Raw genomic sequence first — 22,181 nt, 5'->3', positions numbered from 1 at the left:
CGCCTTGATGCTTCTATTCTAATGCATCAAATGGGCCAAACTGAATTGTGTCATAAAAATAGTAAAAAGCACAAATTCCAATACATTTACCTGAATAAAGTATATGTTTTTTCACACAAACAGAAAAACATACAGTATTAAGGTTTGAAAACAAAATTACTTGCCTATTTGGCAAACATTGTAATTTGGGTTGGTGACTGTGTGAATTGATGAGGAAAACCTACCAGTTTGTGTAGCAGGCCCCTTATATCCCATGTACGAACGGCAATATCATCTGATAGTATTGGATGAAGTGGAGGAACTGGATCTATGGTGATCATTATGGTATTGAACAAATAATATGTATTACTGTGCCAAATACTGTGCCAGGACTGATGATGAACCAGTTTCCTCAGATTTTTTGGTTTTGTATCTGTTATAATTTGCATTGAAGTTGTTTGATGTCTGATTCAAGGATCTTTCTTCTGTCAGTATGGACCATCAGTTTTAGCCTGGCTCCGCCCTCCTATGTACTTCCACTCAATTTTCATTTCCCTTCAGTACTCTGTCTGGGTTTTCGGTATATTCGCGGGTTTTCTCCGGCCAATCTTAACCTGTCCAATCAGCGAACAGAGGAAGTGGCTGAGAACGATGACGTGGAGGTCGTGCGCGAGCTTGAGTTGTAGTTCAGCAATGGCGGCGGAGAAAGATGCGAGCGAAGCCATTCGGCTTGTTGTGGCAACGCTGCCGAATATCCAGAAGTTAAAGCCAGAGCAAGAACAATCTTTGCTGAGTTTTGTTGGTGGCCATGATGTTGTGGCAGACATCTTCAGACACTCTCTGCTCATTGCAATGGAGGATGGTTGTTGTTTTACAGCCTGAGCGGCTACATGGTTTCCGGCCTGTTCCGACGCATGACATACGTCACGACCAAACGTTAGCGATTCGTTATGGCAGATCCAGTGTGGCACTGGGCAGATCCAATAGTTTTAAACTTCAACGGAGTACCTGCCTTCAAGTAAAAAACACTTGTCAATGGGGAGTGGCTAGACTCTCTACAAATGAAATGTAGTACGAGAGTGGCAGGACCAGGCTACATCAGTCTGCCCTCTGTTGCATTTGTTCCACAATGTCTGCTTGGGTGTTCAAGAGATGTGCTTCAGTATTAAAGACGAAAAACAACAATTAAAACAAGTTAATGGAAGCTACATGCACGATGGTCCATTTAGAATAAGCTTTACGAAACTGTTACATTTTCAGCAGTAGATTTGGCTAAATATACTGTATATGAGCCCTTACACAGAATCCTTTGAGGGCTTAAGAGCAGATACATTGGTTGGTTTATGCACTTTAGAGCCTATGAAAGATTGATTCATCTGGAGGAAAATGGGTTGATTGTTAGGTCTTCATAAAATAGTGAAAAATGTATTTATCTTTGAGGGGAAATCTTCAAATTGATTGCTTTGTTAAGGATCCACATGTTTTGGAACATGACATGAAGAAAGAAAAAACTCCACATTTGAGATACCTAAACAACAGAAAATCTGTATTACATGAAGACACATGAATCAAAAGTAGCTTATTTTCTGTCGATTCGTTTAGTGATTAATAATTAACTGTTTTGCATCTAATAAAAAACTCATAATTCAGTATAAAACACTCACTGTGGCTCAAAATCATATTGCTCATAGGAGTGGCTAGTGATAGTGTTTTTTAGGAAAGATGTATAACGCGGGAAAACTTCAAAATCTGGAGAAAAAAAACCACCACTCAGTTGTTAATGTTTACCTCAGAGTTGTACATTAAAATAATCTGCTGAACATTTCAGATCAGTTATTGATTGGAACTCGTCCTAAAAGGTGCTGCTTCTCATGCACATTTGGTAGAATCCTATTCTGAATTCCGAACCGGGGGAATGCTGCTTTTGATTCACAAATGAGCAAGCAGGATGTGTTCAGGGTCGTGCTTATTCCCGGAGCGGGAATCTTTGAACATGGTTTTCTTTTAGTTTACCTTGTTGGTAAAAATATGTTTTTTAAATTGTTCTCCCCCTCCTTAAGAAGGGAAGTGTCAATTTAAAGCTCATCGTCTGACTTGATTTTGGAAGAGTTATGCTTTGGTCTTTTGTATCGGCTCCACTGGGCTATGATTGACAGGAGATTATTGGTTGAAAACATGGAAATCAGAGAGGCAGAAGGCAGCGGTAGCCCCGCTGATGAATTTTAAAAGAAACCTGAAGCGTCAGAATTTTCCAAATGAGTAGGTTACCTTGAAAGTACTTTTTATCTCTTCAACACCTACATACATCAGTATCAGACTCTGTCCTCTCACCATCCGGAGGAAAACTTTGTGATTGTTCCGACTCAACTATTTTTTATTAAAGTAATTCCAAAATACAGTCACCTTTTTGTGTCTACAAGTAATGTTGTCCTTGTCGTATTGATTTAAATTCATATTACTACGAATGTGATTTCGGATTCAACTTGTTTGCCTTGCAGAAATGTACCACTATATCAGTGATTTTTGTTTTGCAAGTATATCTTCTTAATATATGTCATCAACTGCAGCAGCATCACGTTGTTTGATTCTTATGAGAACGACTCATTCAAATGTGGCAATCTCGAGAAAAAGTGTTTTGTTTGAGTGCTCCAAGTTGAAAATACCTTGATGTCAGAAAAAGTGGTTACATACAAACATATACAAAGTGTGAGCAACCAACCTCCGGTTGGAGTTCATTATGTAAAAACAATGTCAAACAAATACGTGGTAGCACAAATAGATGATAATATCCCAGGGCACGGTGTTAGTTTGTCATACAACAGCAGTGATGCTTTGTCGAGATAGAATAGTCATTGGAAAAATGAAAAACAGCTGGAAATGCTTTTTTGATGAAATGCTTGGTTGAGGTTCTCCCCAGCGCTCTGCCAGCACTTTCTTGCCAGAAAAATGCTATGTTGACACAGACACAAGGTTTGGCCAATTGAAAGCCAACGCAGTAGCACTTAAATGGGTTGGCTTATTGACAGCTACAGCAATGCATTTACAAGATTCTTGCTGTTTTTGTATCTTCATGCTTGATGTTCTTTTGTATAATCCTGTCAGCTCAATGTAATGTGTAACCAGTGCTAAACTTCCAAGTTCATCAATAGAAAGTTGTGTAACTGCATCATCAGAGATATTTGATAGAGACTATGATGCCAACATTTTTCAATATATTGGTATTTTTATATATTGTTACAAAAAATATTTCCATTTGATTAGTACTTAAACACAAGTTCAGATACAGGAGAAGAACAACAATTGCACCTGTAGTTACCGGCAGCATGACAGTATTATTCTGGTTCCACTTTACAATAAGACTACCCTTTTAAAGGCTTTACGGATAGTTTGCAATTCATTTATGAATTAGGTTATGAACACTTTATAAATCACAAATAACATTTTATAAGACAACAGATAAAGAATCCATCAAGATTATACCGAGGATGCCAAGATAAGGCTTAGTCATCTTGCCAAATAGTGAGCCTGTGTTGATGTATGAAAACTATGTTAGAACTGGTTTATAAATGGTGCTTAATGATTAATAAAGTGTTTACAACCTAATTAATAACCTAATAATAAACAATTTAATATTCCTTTATAAGGGTAATCTTAAGTGGTACCATTATTATTAACAGCTCATGTGGAGGCTGACAGTCCATTAGGTATCAACGAATCAATGCCAGCCAGTGTGAAAGGGCTTCATGGTACCATGGTACGCCCACAAGCTCGACTCTGGCAGGTTTTCCCCTGCATTCATTCACCATAGCCTTCAGTGCTGAAGGGAACAGAGAAATACAGAAAACAGCCAGCGTCTGACGCTACCCTCTAAGAATCACCTCGTATAACCCCCTCACGCCTTTCATATTTTATTTATCTGCAGCTTTCCTCACATGCCGTTCCCTTCTCCACAGGGGATCTAGTTCTCTCGTCTGAAGTCAGATTTTCATGCCGTAATATAGGGGGAAAATGTGTAGTTGAAAGCTGCTAGTATGTGTTTAAAGTCTTTGTAAAATGTGTCCAGATATCTTGTTAAGCATCATAATGGCCTGCAAGTATCTGCAGCACAACATTGTATGCAAGTTATTTTGTATCCAGAAATACTTTTTTAAATTAACACAACCCCTGGTTTGTGCATTATGATTTATCAACAACGTTTTGCATAAAGGGTTTTAAAACAGCCTGAGGCTAACTCTCGCTGCTCATGTCGGAGGGATGTAAGCACGCTTGGAAATGTCTGGAGATGTTTTCAGAAGCAAAACAAATTCTTAACAAATGTAGTTGTTCTCCAGACCATGCAACCACATTAATTGGTTGTTTAACGTTGTGAATTGGTTGCATATTTTAATTGGTTTATGCAAAGGAAGTACTTGGTTAGTTTAAAGAAAAGTTCATGGTTTGCGTTTCAATTGGTACATCTGTTATGGAATCAAGCTTTAAGGCGGACCAGAGTCTGGTTGTTTAGTTCACATCAGAGGTCTCGGACTACCCACCCAAACGAGCCGCACCAAAGGGGTTTAACGCTCCAGGGTTCGATTCAAACGGAATAAGCAAGGCTGGTGTGAACGCGACCCAAGTTTCACATAGGGCAGAATTACAGTGTTCAAAATCCTGTGTTTGTTTGGCTTCTGTTATGGATATATTCCGTACGTAACATAAGTCGATTTACGTGCTAAAGTCAAAATAAATCTAAGTTGACATTTGATTTTGCACAGGACCAACGGTCACCTGATTGAAAGTCATGTGTTTGTTGAAACCATTCATAAACCCCGACTTCACTCTTTGTCACACGATGTTCTCGTTGTCTCCCGTCATTAATATTAAGGGCACCAGTGGAAGTTGCCTAACAGTAAACATATTATATAATGTTAATATTGGTGGTAATAGGCCGCTCGAACAAATGTTTTTTGGGTCATGACTTTCTCTTCTTTGTTTAAAAAGATTCATTGTGTGTCCCTGTTGGGGAAATCAAGGTTATACGTAGTTGAGGTTTGACCAAATAAATAATGCGGTTGTTTTTCCTGCTGAGGACAATCTTGCCCAGAATTCATAACATATCCTTGTTACCATGGTATCAAATGTCAGTAGTTGTATCTGCAGACCAGACACAGCCTCCTAGAATTTATGTTTATATATTTCTAATTTGTATGACATGTTTTGAGGAGGAACTTAATTGCAGTTCCTTCTGGCAATGTATTTTTAAGAAGTTTGATAATACTGTAAAAATCCCAGATTCTTGATCTTGATTAAGTGATAAATCATTTAAATGTCCAGCAAATATACGTCATGTCTTCTGTTTCAAGTTACATGGAAACAAATAATACAATATTTTTCTAACCTAGACCTAAAGAGCCTAAATATTTACACTTAAAATAATGTAATCATGCTATCAAGATTTTTCAAGTTTAGCTAACCTCATGGAAAACAAAATCCTCGGGGTGGGGTATAATGCTTCCTTCCATTTATTTTTGCTGTTGCAGATGTGTTGTATATAATAAATAATTCCTAAGACACGGGATTAGCAGTCCACATCTGGCAGCTTCCTGTCACTGTAAAACACAAAAATGAAAATGTGAACAGACTTGAACGGTTTCAGAAAACAGAAGCAATACGATAATTTTAAAGACAACAAAATCATTTCTAATTTATATTATGAATAAATTCTTTGTTTATTGAGTATGTGGCCGTGTAATAGGCGGGATAATGTGTCCAACGCGAAGCTGTCAGGTGTTCTTTTTTCATTAATGACCTCCTTTAGCACATTATCCCTTACTGTACGTAGTCACCTGATTGAGTTAAAACCGTCTCAACTGTTACATCCGCTGACAGTGCCAGAAGTCTGTGGATTTATTTCCCAGTTCTAGTGAAATCATAATGAAATCACTGCTTGCAAACACTCAAAACTCCTTCATGCAAAATTGGGCTAACATTATAATTGTTAACGGCTGATTGTGTAGCGGGGATTTCAGTGTAGGGAAGAACATGGTTGTTGGTTTTGAGGATGTTTTGCAGCAGCAAAAGTTATTATGGAATTGAGTAATGCCATTAGAGCTTGTCATTCAATAGAAAGGTAAGTGGTGTGTGTGTGTGTGTGTGTGTGTGTGTGTCTGTGTGTGTGTGTGTGTGTGTGTGTGTGTGTGTGTGTGTGTGTGTGTGTGTGTGTGTGTGTGTGTGTGTGTGTGTGTGTGTGTGTGTGTGTGTGTGTGCTCTTACAGTGATGAGGGATGGAGAGAAAAAAGATCAGAGGCTGGAGAGACAAAATGGGAAAAAAAAGATGGCCGATGTTCGCAAACACACAAAAACAAAACATGTGCAGCACAAACACACACTCAACACAACCACATATTGTCATCGCGCACACAGACACACGCACACGCACACGCACACGCACACACACACACACACACACACACACACACACACACACACACACACACACACACACACACACACACACACACACACACACACACACACACACTGCGTTCTCTTTCAGCTGGCAATAAAGACAGGGATGATTTCAGTCTGGGAAAAAAACTGTCAGTGTGGCTGCTCACTGGAGGATTTAATAGAAGGGGATGTGGACGAGGAAGGGAGGGGGAGAGAGGAGGAGGACATGAGGACAAGAAGAACAGAAAGGGAAGGCAGACAGAGAAAAAAAGGATATGAAGCTTAGGAAAGAGGGGAGAAAGGAAAGAAATGGGGAGGAATGAATGGAAACGACTAGGAGATGGACGGGAAAAAGAGGCAAGGGAGAGGAAAAGGAGAAGAACATATAGGACGGAAATTATGAAAGCACAAAATGTGATATAAAAAAGGTGGAAAGGGAGGAGGAGGAATGAGCAAAAGAAGACAAAAAGAAGAAGAAAAAACGAGGTGAAAGAGGAACGATAGAAAGCAGAAGGTTGACTCGTGGAAGTAACAAAGAGGAGGAAGAGGAAGGAAGAAAAGGGGGAGAGGAAGAGCATACAATGAGGGAAAGAGAGGGGTGATAAAGGAAGATGGGAGGGGAAGGAAGGGAGAAGAGTGGATTATAAAGTCAGAACGGAAATAAGAGGGGAGAAAGGTGGAAAGCAAGAGGAAAAGTGAGGAAGAGGGGATGGAATAAAAGGGAAGAAGGGCAAAAAAACAGTAAAGGGGGATGGACAACATGAGGGAAAGGAGGATGAAGGAAAATAAACAGAGGTTCACTTAGAAGAAAGATGAAGCATGATGAAAGGAGGACAAGGGAGAATGAGAAAAAGGAAATGGGAAGATGAAGAAAGACACGCGGAGAGGTGAAGAATGGGAGAAGAGAAGGCAGAAAGAAGGAGAAGGAAGATGGAAGACGAGGAGAGAATAAGAATTAAAAGGATGAAGGGATAGAGATTTCTCATCAAACAAATCGGCAAAATTCAGTTTGAGAGTCTTTTTACGCAGTCCTGCAGCTAGATGAGGGGGCGGACGAAGGATGGATGGGTGGATGAATAAAAAGACGGATAGATCGTTGGATTTATTAAACATTATTAGCAATTTCCAACATATACAAGAAGATTTTCTCTAAGGCGTGAAAATGTGATTTATTTTTTCTTCACAGCGTAAAAAACAAAGATAAAAAATCTCTTTGTTTAATTATGGATTTTAGAGGCAGAATTAATGGAAAACTCAGCTGGCTCCCCTGGTACTCCCCACCCCCCTCCTCCCCCTGATTAATTTGGGTAAATCCAGCTCTGTATGTGCAGTTAGTGATTCAACCTCCACACAGCGCTCCACTGAGTCCAAGGAAACTTTGAAGTGAAATATTTAAAGACGGTTCTGCTGCTGTTTTTCCTCTGGGAGTGTTTTTTCTGTTTCTATTTTTTAAGTAAATTGTTTCACTTGATCATGAGAGTGGCCATGCATGGTTGCAGTTGAACCCTCACTACAAACAGTGGTAGATTGGTAGATTGGCAATTACCTTATTTCCTCTAATGAGAAGGTGCTTCAGCTGATCACAGACGGGCAGTTTTTATATTTTCATATATTATATGTATCTTTATTTTGTATTTTTCCTTTATTTTACCAGTATAGGACTCATTGAGATTAAAAATATCTTCTCCAACAGAGTCCTGGTCCAAGATGGGCAGCAGCCCAGTTATTCAATCATAACAATCATAACCAGATCACAGTCATAATAAGACCAGCCAAAGCATTAACACACACAGCGTCTGCTTCAAAGTCAGTTAGAGTTTCTTTGAGTCTGTTTAAACCAGCTCTCTAAGTTTCAGCTCATTTTGCAGCTGGTTCCCAGCAACAAGAGCAGCGTAACTAAATGCCCTCTTCCCCAGTTCAGTACGGACTTTTGGGACAGTAAGAAGAAACAAGTCCTCGGAACGAAGCCGATAAGATCCTGTTCATTTGCGGTTCATGTAGATCCTTAGATAAGGATGAAGAGCACCAAGAATACCCTTACATATAACGATGCACCAGTGTTTCAGTCTATGCTTGGTCAGGGAAGACCATCAGACACAAGCATACAGCCGCGAAAAAAATTAAGAGAGCACTCCAATTTTTTCTTAAATCTTTATCTCTACATGTATGGCAGCCATTAGGCTACAGTGTGTGTTGAATTCCAACACAGGGAACAATTGCCAGTAGTTTATAGAATACAAGAAAAAGTGATAATACTGAAGTGTTTTTTCCACGGCTCTATGTTGCAGTGTTGCGTTAAGGTTTTGAGGTTGGTAATGAATCTTATGCACCGTGGTAGACGGCATCCAGCGAGTGAAGAGACTCTTACATACATTAATATGTTTCTACTGACTAAGAAATAATTAAAGCGTAGACGACTAGTCTTAGGGTAAGATTTAATTCAGAAATCAATCAAAAGTGAGCACAATTTAATTTTAACTTTAAACATTGTTTAAACAAAGGTGAACAAGAGCCATTTGAAATTGTTATTTACATTTCTCAGCAACCAAATCATTTACATGCCTTGTTTTGATGATTCAAAGCATTTCAAGGCGCTAGATTTTGTTTTGTAGCATATAGTTGATACGGCGTGCTGGCCAGCTAGCTAGCTACTAAGCTGGTTTCAGTGTGCTATTGGCCAATCCAGTCGACAAAGAGAATATCAAACTGACTGCTTTCTACCCAGTCACAATTTTTTTTAATATAGGAGTTGTTTGCGGGGGGAGGCCGGGAGAGTGCTTTGAAGTGGATATGCTTCTGGGACTTCAAGGTTGTGTCTAGAAAGCATGCAAAACTCATTGCCATTTGTCTATGACTTAAATGATATCTGAGCCGTATGATTGGGCTTTCAAAACGTTATGTACTGTTGCTTACCTTTTTCCAGACATAGATAGTCATGTTTGGAAAACCCATTAAGCATTGTTATATTCCTAGGGTTTTATATACTACATATTATTTGGCAAGGGTAAACCTTACCCTAAATGATGCTGTTTGACCGCAGAGAATAGGCTAGACCAATGAAATTAAGCTACAGCTAGATATTTGAGGAGAATATGTGTGGAATTCATGGAGAGGATGAAAACCAAGGATGCAGTAATGCTTTAATTGTGCGTGAGAAAAGGTTTTGAAGACGTATTGGTTGCTAAATTCATTTAGGGCAACTGGTCACAGCGTTAAATATTATAATCAGACAATGACATGCTAATTGTTGGCCTTGGAAGTCGCACTATTGCATCTGTTAGTAAAGAAGGCTGTTATTGGTACTGGATCGGTGTCTTGTAAATTGTGTAATTTGTAGTATTTTATCTTAAATATTATTTTCTCATGCATGCTTCCTGAGAAATATTAAGCTATCTTTGGCTCTTTGCTGTAACAATTTTAAATGTCCCCTCTGGGACGAATAATGGCATTCTGATTCTGATAATAAGCTTATCGAAATAATAGATATGCATCATTCTTGAGTTATCTCGAGACAAACTAATTCTTCTTAAGATTTTGAGATAAATATATTACAACCAAAACAAAAGCTAGATTATTATGGATTTCAATGTTTTATAATTACTTTACTATCGTGTGAAACCTTGACCGTTTGTCATTTTGAGATGATGAGATTATCAACTGCTTTTCTTTAACAATTTTGTATTTTGGGAAGACATGGTGAAAAAAAAGACGTCTTTATCTTGTAGAGTTCCTTATATATATATGTGTCTGATTTTGGTAAGGGTGAGTTGAAAATAAGAACTCCGCTAAACATCTATTTTTTAGTTGAATATCTGTTCAGTTGTTTGCTTTGTGAATCTGCTGCTGTCTCTGCGAGGAAGGTTGGGGGAGGATTTTGTCTGAAACAAAGTGAGGAAAAAAGATTCAGTGTTTGTGCTCAGCTCCAGGGTCCATGCATATTTTAGTGTGTGTGCTTTTTAAGCAGTAATGCTTGAGTTTCTCCAATTTTTCTTTTTTTTTTCCTTCTCAGTCTTTGTTGCTCAGCCACATACACAGTAGGGCTCAAGACACAAGGTACTGAAGAAAAACAGGAAATATGAGCTTTTTCTGATCGATTCTGAAAGCTTTCGGTCAGTTCTTGCTGACGGATGGGGAAATATCTTTTTTACGATTAAAGGAAACAACCATTTGTGTTCATGTGTATGTGACATGCATAGAAGTAAACCACTCTAACTCACAGTATATAACCATAATACGTAACTGGATTATTTAATACAGATTTTTGGATCATGGTATAATGTTTACCACTTTTCCCCAGCCTTGATCCTTTACGTACTGACTTTGATGGTCCGTTGACTAACCATGAGGTCACCATTTCAGAAACTCAGTGAAGTTAGACATTTTGGATGAATTAAGGAGTATTTAGACATCCCAAAGCTGTTAATTAAATACATTAAAAAAATACAAACGCTTCTCTTTTGAATAAACTGATATAACGATGCTGTATCAGGGTTTCCTGATGTACTGTAATCTGGCTTCAACATACTCGATGTTGATTTGGGCTTTACAAAAATTGATTCTGAAATACTTTTTAAACTAAAATGTATTGAACAAGTAGCTTTTTCCGAACTACAAGGGCTCCAATGCCAGAAATATGTGGTCTGGACTAAAAACAATAACAGACTACAAAAGGACAACGAGTGGTGCTGAGGAAGTGTCTGCATCTCTCCCAGATGAACTGAACACATTTTATGCACGCTTTGAGAAGGCCCCGGCTGTGGAGGCACAAAAGGCCCAGGATCCCTGCTCACTGGTTTTAACCAGTGCAGATGTGTGTAGATCTCTGAAAAGGATCAACACACACAGGGCTCCAGGACCTGATGGCATCCCTGGCCGTGCTCTCAAGGTGTGTGCAGTTCAGCTGGCAGATGTGTTCACAGACATTTTCAATAGGTCACTGCTCCAGTCTGTAGTCCCCACATGTTTTAAAGAGTCCATCATTGTCCCTGTCCCCAAAAAGACAAAACCCATCTGCCTCAATGACTACCGCCCAGTTGCACTCACCTCCATCATCATGAAGTGCTTTGAGCGGTTAGTCAAAACTTTTATCACCTCCTCCCTCCCTGACTCACTGGACCCCCTGCAGTTTGCCTACAGAGCAAACAGGTCCACGGATGATGCCATCTCCCTCACCCTCCACACTGCCCTCTCCCACCTGGACCAGAGGAACACTTATGTGAGAATGCTGTTCATTGACTACAGTTCAGCATTCAACACCATTGTGCCCTCCAAGCTCATCATTAAGCTCAGGGACCTTGGGCTCAACAGCGCCCTCTGTGACTGGATCATGAGCTTCCTGACGGGCAGATCCCAGGCAGTGCGGATGGGGAACATCACATCCTCCACCTTGACCCTCAACACCGGAGCCCCTCAGGGTTGTGTGCTCAGCCCTCTCCTCTACTCCCTGTTCACGCACGACTGCGTGGCCACACACAGCTCCAACACCATCATCAAGTTTGCTGACGACACGACCGTCATCGGCCTGATCACAGACGGCGACGAGACGACGTACAGAGAGGAGGTCAGAGCCCTGACATCTTGGTGCCAGGACAACAACCTCCATCTCAACGTCAGCAAAACAAAGGAGCTGATTGTGGACTACAGGAAGAGGCAGAGAGAGGCACACACACCCATCACCATCGACGGGACTCCTGTGGAGAGAGTCAGCAGCTTCAGGTTCCTCGGGGTAAACATCAGTGAGGACCTGACATGGACACATCACACCAGGGTCATATCCAAGACGGCTCGACAGCGGCTCTTCTTCCTCCGCAGGCTGCGGAAGTTCAACATGGACTCCAGGATACTCTGCAACTTCTACAGGTGCACCATCGAGAGTATCCTGACTGGCTGCATCACCGCCTGGTATGGCAGTTGCACCGCCCTCAACCGTAAGACTCTACAGAGGGTGGTGAAAACTGCTCAGCACATCACCAGGACGGAGCTGCCATCCATGGAGGACCTCTACACCCAGCGGTGTAGGAAGAAGGCCGGTAGGATATTAAAGGACCCCCATCACCCCAGCAACAATCTGTTCTGTCTGCTGCCGTCTGGCAGACGGTACCGCAGCATCCGGACCAAGACCACCAGACTCAGAGACAGTTTTATACCACAGGCTATAAGACTACTGAACTCCTGAGCTGTGTGAATGTCTACTCACATCTGTTTATAGTACACACATACATATATATTATACACATCTGCCATACATATCTGTTTATAGTACACATATCTATATATTGTACATATCTGCCATATACATCTGCTATACATAATATATGCATCTGTCCATACCTCCTCATTCAACAGTGTAAAGTATTTAAATACTTTCAATGTATTCCACATATGTATATATTTCACATCCTCAAATCTTTATTGTTAATATTGTAAATATTCTTCTCTCTTTTTGCACTACTTTATTTATCTTTTGCACCATGCATGTTGAGTTGTTGGAGGAGCACGCGACATAAGATTTTCATTGCCAACATATACGCTGTATCTGCTGTGCATATGACAAATAAAACCTTGAAACCTTGAAACCTTCCTTAAGGGAAATAATCACCGGTCAATTAGCCTGAGTTAGGAAGTGTAAAGTTAAAGAGAGCATATTTGATGGTGAGTTTGAAGTTAGCAATAACATGCCAGTGAATTGACATTATTAAGCTTTGCCTTTTGTTTAGCTAACAGACATGAGAAGTAGTTTAAATAACTCTAGATTGAGCCAGCTAGCAGTTTCCCCGTTTCTATCTTTGTGCTAAGTTAAGATAACAAATTGCTAGCTGTATTTACTGTACAAACATGAGAATGGCATTGATCCTCTCACAACTTACTGCAATAAAGTGGATAAGCATCAATTCCTTTCAAACTGAGACATTTTTCCCTCAAGCTTTTTAAACAATAGCGAGTTAAAATGTTCGCACTTCTCCCACAACATTCACATGGCTGTGTCTTTATGCCAAAGCTGCCTGCAATTCAGTTTTTTTTTTTAAAGTTTTCTGTGTATTGAAGGATTTTTTAATTAAGAAAAGATTATTTGTTTGAAGCGTTTAACACACAAGAGAGCAGGCTTGTACTTTTATTGTTATTTGTCTGTGCAATTTAAGCTGCTGTGTGAATTGTGATGGGAGTGCTGATATTCTGAGGTAGGAAACGCGTTAATGGCAGAACAGCTATCACTGGGGATGTTGAATTCTTCTTTTATAGTTCATTTGCTTTGTGATTTGTCAGAAGAGGTCCTGGGTGGTCTTTTTAAGCAGCTGCGTGGGAGTTAGCAGACACTTTCAGAGGATCATCTGTCTTTTGTTTTATCGCTATTTTGCATGAGACATTTGCATTGTTTATCAGGGATTTATCATAGATGTGGTGCAGCTGAAAATAGTGTGCTGATAATACCTGGAGCACAGAAACTGTTACATGGGTAACCGTGATTGAAAACCAAGTCATGGATGTACAAAGACAGCTGGATACAGCGTTGGACGTGCGTTGGAGTTTCACAGTTGTATTTGAAGCTGAAATTGTCTGACTTGAGAACAAAAATACTTGCAATTTTCCATATGGGACTCGTAAAGCATGCACACTTGCTTTTTTCTTAGGCATCGCCTTCATTCCATGTCACAGCATTGCGACATCCAGTGGATGGTGGTTGGCACGGTCAAATTAATGGAAAGGGATAATATCTCTGCATTTAGCTTTTTGCACAGTTTACAACTTTACAGCTTTAATGATTTAAATATGGGCTATTCGAGTGCAAGTAAACAAGAAAAAAAAAGAGATGCTGATTTAAAAACGTCTCTTGCCCAATGAAGTCAATGGATAAAGTATTGTTGTGTCCAAAAAAATTCACAGACTGACAAAGAAGTGTAATACCCCATTTTGACCCACCTAGTAAACTATCTTGGGGCATGAACTAAACCCCGAACCCTGACATATTAGTGACATCCTTCTACATATTTAGCCATGCAAACACATTAACAGAGAACATTTGCTTAAACATCGTTATAGGCATCAACGTTTATTAGGAATGTCCTGATTTCAGTCTCTTATTTTAATTATGTACTGATGCACTGTAACAATGGACATTACCACTGCAGTTTGAGGGCTGTGGAAACACATAGCAAAGGGATTTGAAAAAAAGAACAGAGCACCTCTGATTGACTTGTCTTTCTCTCCAATGAAGCACGAAAAGAAATATTTCTCGTCCGGTCTGAGAGTAACACTTTAGTGATTGGTTTCACAATAATACAATAGAAGCAAAACTATTTTATCAAGGAGAAGGAGAACACTGCGTTTGGCCAGACAACGGTCCTTTCTTCATATTTACACACTTGACTCGCTCAAGAATATTGTGCAGAGATATATCTGTCAAATCTGTAATCTTTATAGAGTCATAATGGCGAGAAAAAGCCTTCATCGCTGATTGCTGCTGCTCTCTCAGCAGAATTATTTCCCAGAAGTGTTGTAATTGGGACCATAATACGTGGAAGAGATAAGAGTGAGGCTCTTAAAGGCACCGATGACTTCCTATTTTATTACGTGTTACCATGGAGATGCCAGTGGTTAAGATCACTGAAACCCTTTGAAAACTGAAAAACAGTGTTCTTGGTTTTATGAACCACTGATGACTCAGAGCAGAGGAAAAATATTACACTACACAGGAGGGATGTCAGAATACCAGACATTTAGTACTCAATGACAGCATCATTGGGATTACTCTATTCTCAATACCAATTTGATACAAAAGTTAATAAACTAAAACAAAATAATATATCACATTTATTCCAACATACACTCCCTTATCACAACTAGCACACTGATTTTGCTTAGAAAGGTAATCCTTCCCTCTGTATCTATGTGAAAACGTCTTCAAACAACTTCATTTATTATAAGTTTCGTGCGAAAGAGAACATACCTTAAGAGACTTTACGAGACCTACGTTCACCTGCTGCTAACAGCTGGAATTAGTTAGCTTCCCGCTTGCATCATTTAACCCAAATGAATGATCACAATGTAGCATTATGGGAACAAAAAAGAGTGCATCCCCTGAACACGTCCATAGTAGGTTAACTATGTCCCAAACATAGTTCTCCATTGTTTCTGGGAAGACAGGTCAACATTAGTTATGAGCTTGAATGGCTCTTACTGGGATGTCACATATTTAGTATCTCGGAATAGACTTGGTACATTCTTACTTGACAGGTCCTTTGTCTGCAGTACGTTTTTGTACCATCAGTTTGATGTCTTCACAAACATTATATTGGATCTGATGTAACGCTTTCCAGCCTTGTCTCCTAATTAAAGTAATTTCTCATACAAATAAACTTGAAAAGTCAATTACGTTTTGATGGAAACCTTGTTTTGTCCTGGGGTCCTTGATTTTTGATCAGTCCAACGTACTCCACATGCATACATTTTGCTCCATATCTAATGGATGCAACAAACTGGCCATAACGACTCTCCAATGGTGCTAGAAGTACTCAGATCCTTTACCTTAGTAAAATTTGAAATATTGCTCTGAAAAACCACCATGACGTGATTGAAGTTCTGCATTCAAGATGTCACTTAAGAAAAGTATAAATATCTTAATGTTCTTCAAGTATTTAAATAAAAGTATTGCTTGGGTAGAATTTTTAAAGATGTTTTACATTTCTGCCATGTTTATCTGTGGACAGTTTCAGTTAAAGAAACCCATGAAGCTTCCTTCTGAAAGGACCGACAACGAAGTAGTACACATGTTATATAGGCCGCTGCAAACCTACACATGAAACCCTTTTAGCCATAACAAAGTTGAGACTTCCTCATCCAAAGTTGACCATGAATTTTCCACCAGAGTTGCTCGGCTTTGCAAATACCTTTTTATAAAATTGCTCTTATGTAAAGTCACATGTTTGACTTTACAAATGAAAGGTATTAGAATATGTAAGATGATTTCTTAATTATTGGCTTGAAATCCGACAATGTTCGGACAGTTAGCTAAAGCTTCCACTGTCACGGAGAGCCGTTGTGATTCTACTCTCTTCAATGTGCTCTTAATAGGGAATATTATCTATATTATCCCTTCTGCTTTCCTTCTGCATGTACTATCTGTTCCTACAGTGTTCACTTTGTCCGCTATCTCACACTCCTGTGCGACTTCAACAAACACACCTAAAACAAACGAGTGCAGCTGTGCCGTTAAACCGGGATACTTGCTTAGTGCTAACTGATGTCCAGTTGACTCCAGTCAATTCTTTGCCTTTTTACTGCATGCAATGTTCTTCATGGAAAACATCCACGCTGGTATAACAGGAGCAACTTTGGGCAAAATTGTTAGTGTGTTAGATTTGCGTTTTAACACATAAAGGTTTCCAGATTAATGAACATTGCTGCATTAATGTTGAGTGCACTAGTTTTGAAATGCCAACTCTATGATTTCTGCAATTGCTTTATGTGATGAGTAATGATTAACTTCCGAAAACTGACATTGTAACAAAAAATGATCTGGAAAACTTGATTCTTAGTCTAATGTAAAGTCTAATCTCCAAACCCTTGTGTTGAGCTCATAACCCAAAGGACCCAAATAGGAAAATAAAATAATAACTAGCATAGTGCTAAACTTAATTTCAGAAAAGCTGATGCCCAAAGAAGATCCAAAATTCATGTGATTCTTATTCCATGTGTCATTCATGTTTGTGTTATACACTGGATGAGCTCCAGTAATGTTGCCTTATACATATTGCCGATTTCTGCCAAGTCTATCTGTGCCATAGAGTGGCAGCTAATTATAGCAGCTTCTGTATGTATTTATTGGTAGGAAACATTCCTCCAAATGAGGGTGAAATCTTCGCCTCTTACGGGCTCCACCAGTCACTATGCAGAGATAGAGATAAATTCAAATAGAGGGTGTGGAAAAATAAGATTTGAAGTGTCTAAAGAGTTTAGAGATGATTAGCTGCCACTCAATATAAGGAAGATGGTAACTGCAGACTGCGGATGGAATAATGAATGGTATGACATTTGGAGAAAATGCCTCCTCTTCTAAAATGTCCTTCAATTATAAAGTTGGATCCAGCATTAGATTAATCACATGTTTGTTGGAAGAAGAAGTTTTATTAAAATGACTTCAGATTTTTCGTGCATCACTGTATAGTATCTTCCTCGACCTTTTTGGCACAGCCACTGATGTACTTTACATTTCATTAAAGCTTATTTTTATCATCATCATTATTTGTATTATTATTATTTAATCTTCGTTGTGAGTATCTTATCTTAGTTGTTATATATTATATTGCCTTTGTGGTTAATCTTATCGTCATTGTTTTTATTTTATCTTGGTTGTTATTATCGTCGTCCCGCGGGCCCACCACCTACGGGAAACAACGATGGGGTCGGGTGCGCTGCCAGAAGGGTGGCAGTGAAAGCAGAGGGTCTCGACGGACCAGACTCAGGCGACAGAAGTTGGCTTTGGGGACGTGGAATGTCACCTCTCTGGGGGGGAAGGAGCCGGAGCTTGTGCGGGAGGTGGAGCGTTGGATCTGGTGGGGCTCACCTCTACGCACAGCGTCGGCTCTGGAACCTTACTTCTGGAAAAGGGTTGGACTCTATTCTTCTCCGGAGTTGCCCAAGGTGTGAGGCGCCGAGCGGGTGTGGGGATACTCACAAACCCCCTGGTTGAGTGCCGCTTTGTTGAAGTTTACCCCAGTGGACGAGAGGGTCGCCTCCCTACGCCTGCGGGTCATGGGGGGGAAAACTCTGACTGTTGTGTGTGCTTATGCACCAAACAGCAGTTCAGAGTATTCGGCCTTCTTGGAGACCCTGAAAGAAGTCCTGTATGGGGCTCCTGAAGGGGACTCCTTAGTCTTGCTGGGAGACTTCAACGCACACGTGGGCAATGATGGAGACACTTGGAGGGGCGTGATTGGGAGGAACGGCCCCCCTGATCTGAACCGGAGTGGCGGTTTGTTACTGGACTTCTGTGCTAGTCATGGATTGGCCATAACAAACACCATGTTCGAACATAAGGATGCTCATAAGTGTACGTGGTACCAGAGCACCCTAGGCAGAAGGTCCATGATCGATTTTGTAATCGTATCATCGGATCTGAGGCCGCATGTTTTGGACACTCGGGTGAAGAGAGGGGCGGAGTTGTCAACTGATCACCATCTGGTGGTGAGTTGGGTCGAGTGGCGGGGGAAGCCTCTGGACAGACCTGGTAAGCCCAAACGTGTAGTGCGGGTGAACTGGGAACGTCTGGAGGAGTCCCATGTCCAGGAAGCCTTCAACTCACACCTCCGGCGGAGCTTTTCAGGCATCCCTGTGGAGGCTGGGGACATTGAACCAGAGTGGGCGGTGTTCAAAGCTTCTATTGCCGAAGCTGCGGTGGGGAGCTGCGGTCTCAAGGTCTTAGGTGCCTCAAGGGGCGGTAACCCGCGAACCTCGTGGTGGACACCGGTGGTTAGGGAAGCCGTCCGACTGAAGAAGGAGGCCTTCCGGGATATGTTATCCCTGGGTACTCCTGACGCAGTTGCAAGGTATCGACAGGCCCGAAGGGCAGCAGCCTCAGCCGTGGCCGACGCAAAGCAGCGGGTGTGGGAGAAGTTCGGAGAAGCCATGGAGAAGGACTTTCGGTCGGCACCAAAGTTGTTCTGGAAAACCGTCCGGCACCTCAGGAGGGGGAAGCAGGGTACCATCCAAGCTGTGTACAGTAAGGATGGGGCGCTGTTGACCTCAACTGATAGTGTGTTAGGGCGGTGGAAGGAACACTTTGAGGAACTCCTGAATCCGACAACTCCGCACTCTATGTTAGAGGCAGAGCTGGAGTATGAAGGGGGATCAATTCCAATCTCACGGGGGGGAGGTCACTGAGGTAGTTAAACAGCTCCACAGTGGCAAAGCCCCGGGGGTGGATGAGATCCACCCAGAAATGCTGAAGGCTCTGGGTGTTGAGGGACTGTCATGGTTGACACGTCTCATCAACATTGCGTGGAAGTCGGAAACAGTGCCGAAGGAGTGGCAGACCGGGGTGGTGGTTCCTCTCTTTAAAAAGGGGGATCAGAGGGTGTGTGCCAATTACAGAGGCATCACATTACTCAGCCTCCCCGGGAAAGTTTACTCTAAGGTGCTGGAAAGGAGGGTCCGGCCGATTGTCGAACCTCAGATTGAAGAGGAACAATGCGGTTTTCGTCCTGGTCGTGGAACGACGGACCAGCTTTTCACTCTCGCAAGGATCCTGGAGGGGGCCTGGGAGTACGCTCATCCGGTCTACATGTGCTTTGTGGATTTGGAGAAGGCGTATGACCGGGTTCCCAGGGAGATACTGTGGGAGGTGCTGCGGGAGTATGGGGTGAGGGGGTCTTTGCTCAGGGCCATCCAATCTCTGTACTCCCAAAGCGAGAGCTGTGTCCGGGTCTTCGGTAGCACGTCGGACCGTTTTCCGGTGAGGGTTGGCCTCCGCCAGGGCTGCGCTTTGTCACCAATCCTGTTTGTGATATTCATGGACAGGATTTCGAGGCGTAGTCGTGGGGGAGGGGGTTTGCAGTTCGGTGGGCTAGGGATTGCACCACTGCTTTTTGCAGATGATGTGGTCCTAATGGCTTCATCGGTCTGTGACCTTCAGCACTCACTGGATCGGTTCGCGGCCGAGTGTGAAGCGGCTGGGATGAGGATCATCACCTCCAAATCTGAGGCCATGGTTCTCAGCAGGAAACCGATGGATTGTCCACTCCAGGTAGGGAATGAAGCCTTACCCCAAGTGAAGGAGTTCAAGTATCTCGGGGTCTTGTTCTCGAGTGAGGGAACAATGGAGCGTGAGATGGGCCGGAGAATCGGAGCAGCGGGAGCGGTACTGCAGTCGCTTTACCGCACCGTTGTGACGAAAAGAGAGCTGAGCCAGAAGGCAAAGCTCTCTGTCTACCGGGCCATCTTCGTTCCTACCCTCACCTATGGTCATGAAGGATGGGTCATGACCGAAAGAACGAGATCGCGGATACAAGCGGCCGAAATGGGATTTCTCCGCAGGGTGGCTGGCATCTCCCTTAGGGATAAGGTGAGAAGTTCAGTCATCCGGGAGGGACTCGGAGTAGAACCGCTGCTCCTTCGCGTTGAAAGGAGCCAGTTGAGGTGGTTCGGGCACCTAGTGAGGATGCCACCTGGGCGCCTCCCTAGGGAGGTGTTCCAGGCACGTCCAGCTGGGAAGAGACCGAGGGGTAGACCTAGGACCAGGTGGAGGGATTATATCTCTTCACTGGCCTGGGAGCGCCTTGGAATCCCCCAGTCAGAGCTGGTTGATGTGGCCAGGGAAAGGAAAGTTTGGGGCTCTCTGCTGGAGCTGTTACCTCCGCGACCCTGACGGAAAAGCGGGAGAAGATGGATGGATGGATGTTATTATCGTATATATATATATATATTTTTTTAACTCCTCTTCCTTTTTGTTTTTTATTAATTTACTTGTATTGCTACTCTCTTATCATTGTTGTGATTATCTCTTCTCTGTTGTTATTATCTTATTTTTTATCTTATCTACATTATTAACTTTTTCATTGATAAACTCTTGTATTGTCTTATCTTCTACTTCGTTAACTAATCTTCCTTGATGTTGATTTAAATTCCTTGATATTGTCTTGCAGTCCCTTTTTTGGCGATGTGTTCGTGCTATAAAGTAGCAACACAGTAGTCTATGTATCATTAGTGCAAACGTTCCCATGAAAATATCATGGCATCATTAAAGTGAAAGTCTCATGAATGAAGAAGTCTTTGAAAGAAAGTCAGATTTCAGACAAAGTGCAGCTTGTGGATTGTGTTATTGCCGTTTTCCAAAAAACTGCTCATACATATATAAGTACACGCACTTAGTGCTGGGTGGTATGACCAAACACTTGGCATTTTCCAAATTATAACAGTATCATGGTATATCATGCTATTTATCTATTTGCTTCTGTGTTGTTTGTACAATGCGGGGATGGCTGTTTGGCTAAAGTGTTCTCACACCGCCAACAAGTGCCTTGGGGTTTTAATCATTGACCTGAAGCCCCCTTTTTCCACTGTATCTAGTGGGACCATGCCTTTAGTTGGATAAAATGTCATCATGTATTTTCATACATTCTTTATACTCCAAAAAGTGCTTTCTGTTGAGGTGGTGAAGTAAATTACTTGTGTGACCACTTCGGGCAACAATTTTATTTGCAATAAATGTTTGTTTGGTCCATGTCAGGATTTTTTAAATCCCAAAAAATCACAACACAGCTCCTCTCCTCGGCACAAGTTCTTCTTGCATATGTATCTCCATCTCTGTGTCCGTCTTGATATTCAGCTTCATATGTCATACTACTGCTACGTAACTGAACCGAGGTACAATTGCGTAAAAACCATACATGCTTTAAAAAAAAAAAATCCCCTCTTTTCTCATCCAGGTGGACCCCATGTTTATGGTTCCAGCTCCGCCTGCTCCAGGTCACCCCTTGGCCCCTGGATCCTCTCTTCCATCAGCCCCTTCTTTCTCCCCTCCGGCCTTGCCCACCTCCAACCCCAAGCAGCTGGCTGTGAGAACGAGGTCTATAGGCACCAACACGCATGATGGAGGCATCTCAGGAGCACTGGAGGGAGACTCGGCCTGTCTGGGGCCCTGCCAGCCTGGGACCAGTGTCAACCTGGAGGGCATCGTCTGGCACGAGACTGAGGAGGGTAAGGAGTGTTTCTGAAAAATAATTGGGATTTCTGAATCTCTAGTGACACTATGGTAGCATGATAAATGCCTGCTTCACCAA

At 41.7% G+C, this 22,181-nt stretch overlaps 1 protein-coding gene across 1 annotated transcript in view; it reads left to right on the top strand.

The window, feature by feature from the left end:
• Nucleotides 1-22,181, top strand: part of znf608 (zinc finger protein 608) — a 54,881-nt gene that overhangs the window by 8,827 nt on the left and 23,873 nt on the right. Inside the window, exon 2 of the mRNA XM_063896494.1 lies at nucleotides 21,828-22,098. Within this exon, the coding sequence (XP_063752564.1) occupies nucleotides 21,828-22,098 (271 nt within the window). The remainder of the gene's footprint in view (nucleotides 1-21,827; nucleotides 22,099-22,181) is intronic.

This window comes from Eleginops maclovinus, chromosome 12 (genome assembly GCF_036324505.1).
Source record: "Eleginops maclovinus isolate JMC-PN-2008 ecotype Puerto Natales chromosome 12, JC_Emac_rtc_rv5, whole genome shotgun sequence".
In the NCBI taxonomy this organism is placed as follows: domain Eukaryota; kingdom Metazoa; phylum Chordata; class Actinopteri; order Perciformes; family Eleginopidae; genus Eleginops; species Eleginops maclovinus.
Note: the sequence above shows the minus strand (reverse complement) of the source record. Positions and strands in the feature narration are given on the sequence as shown.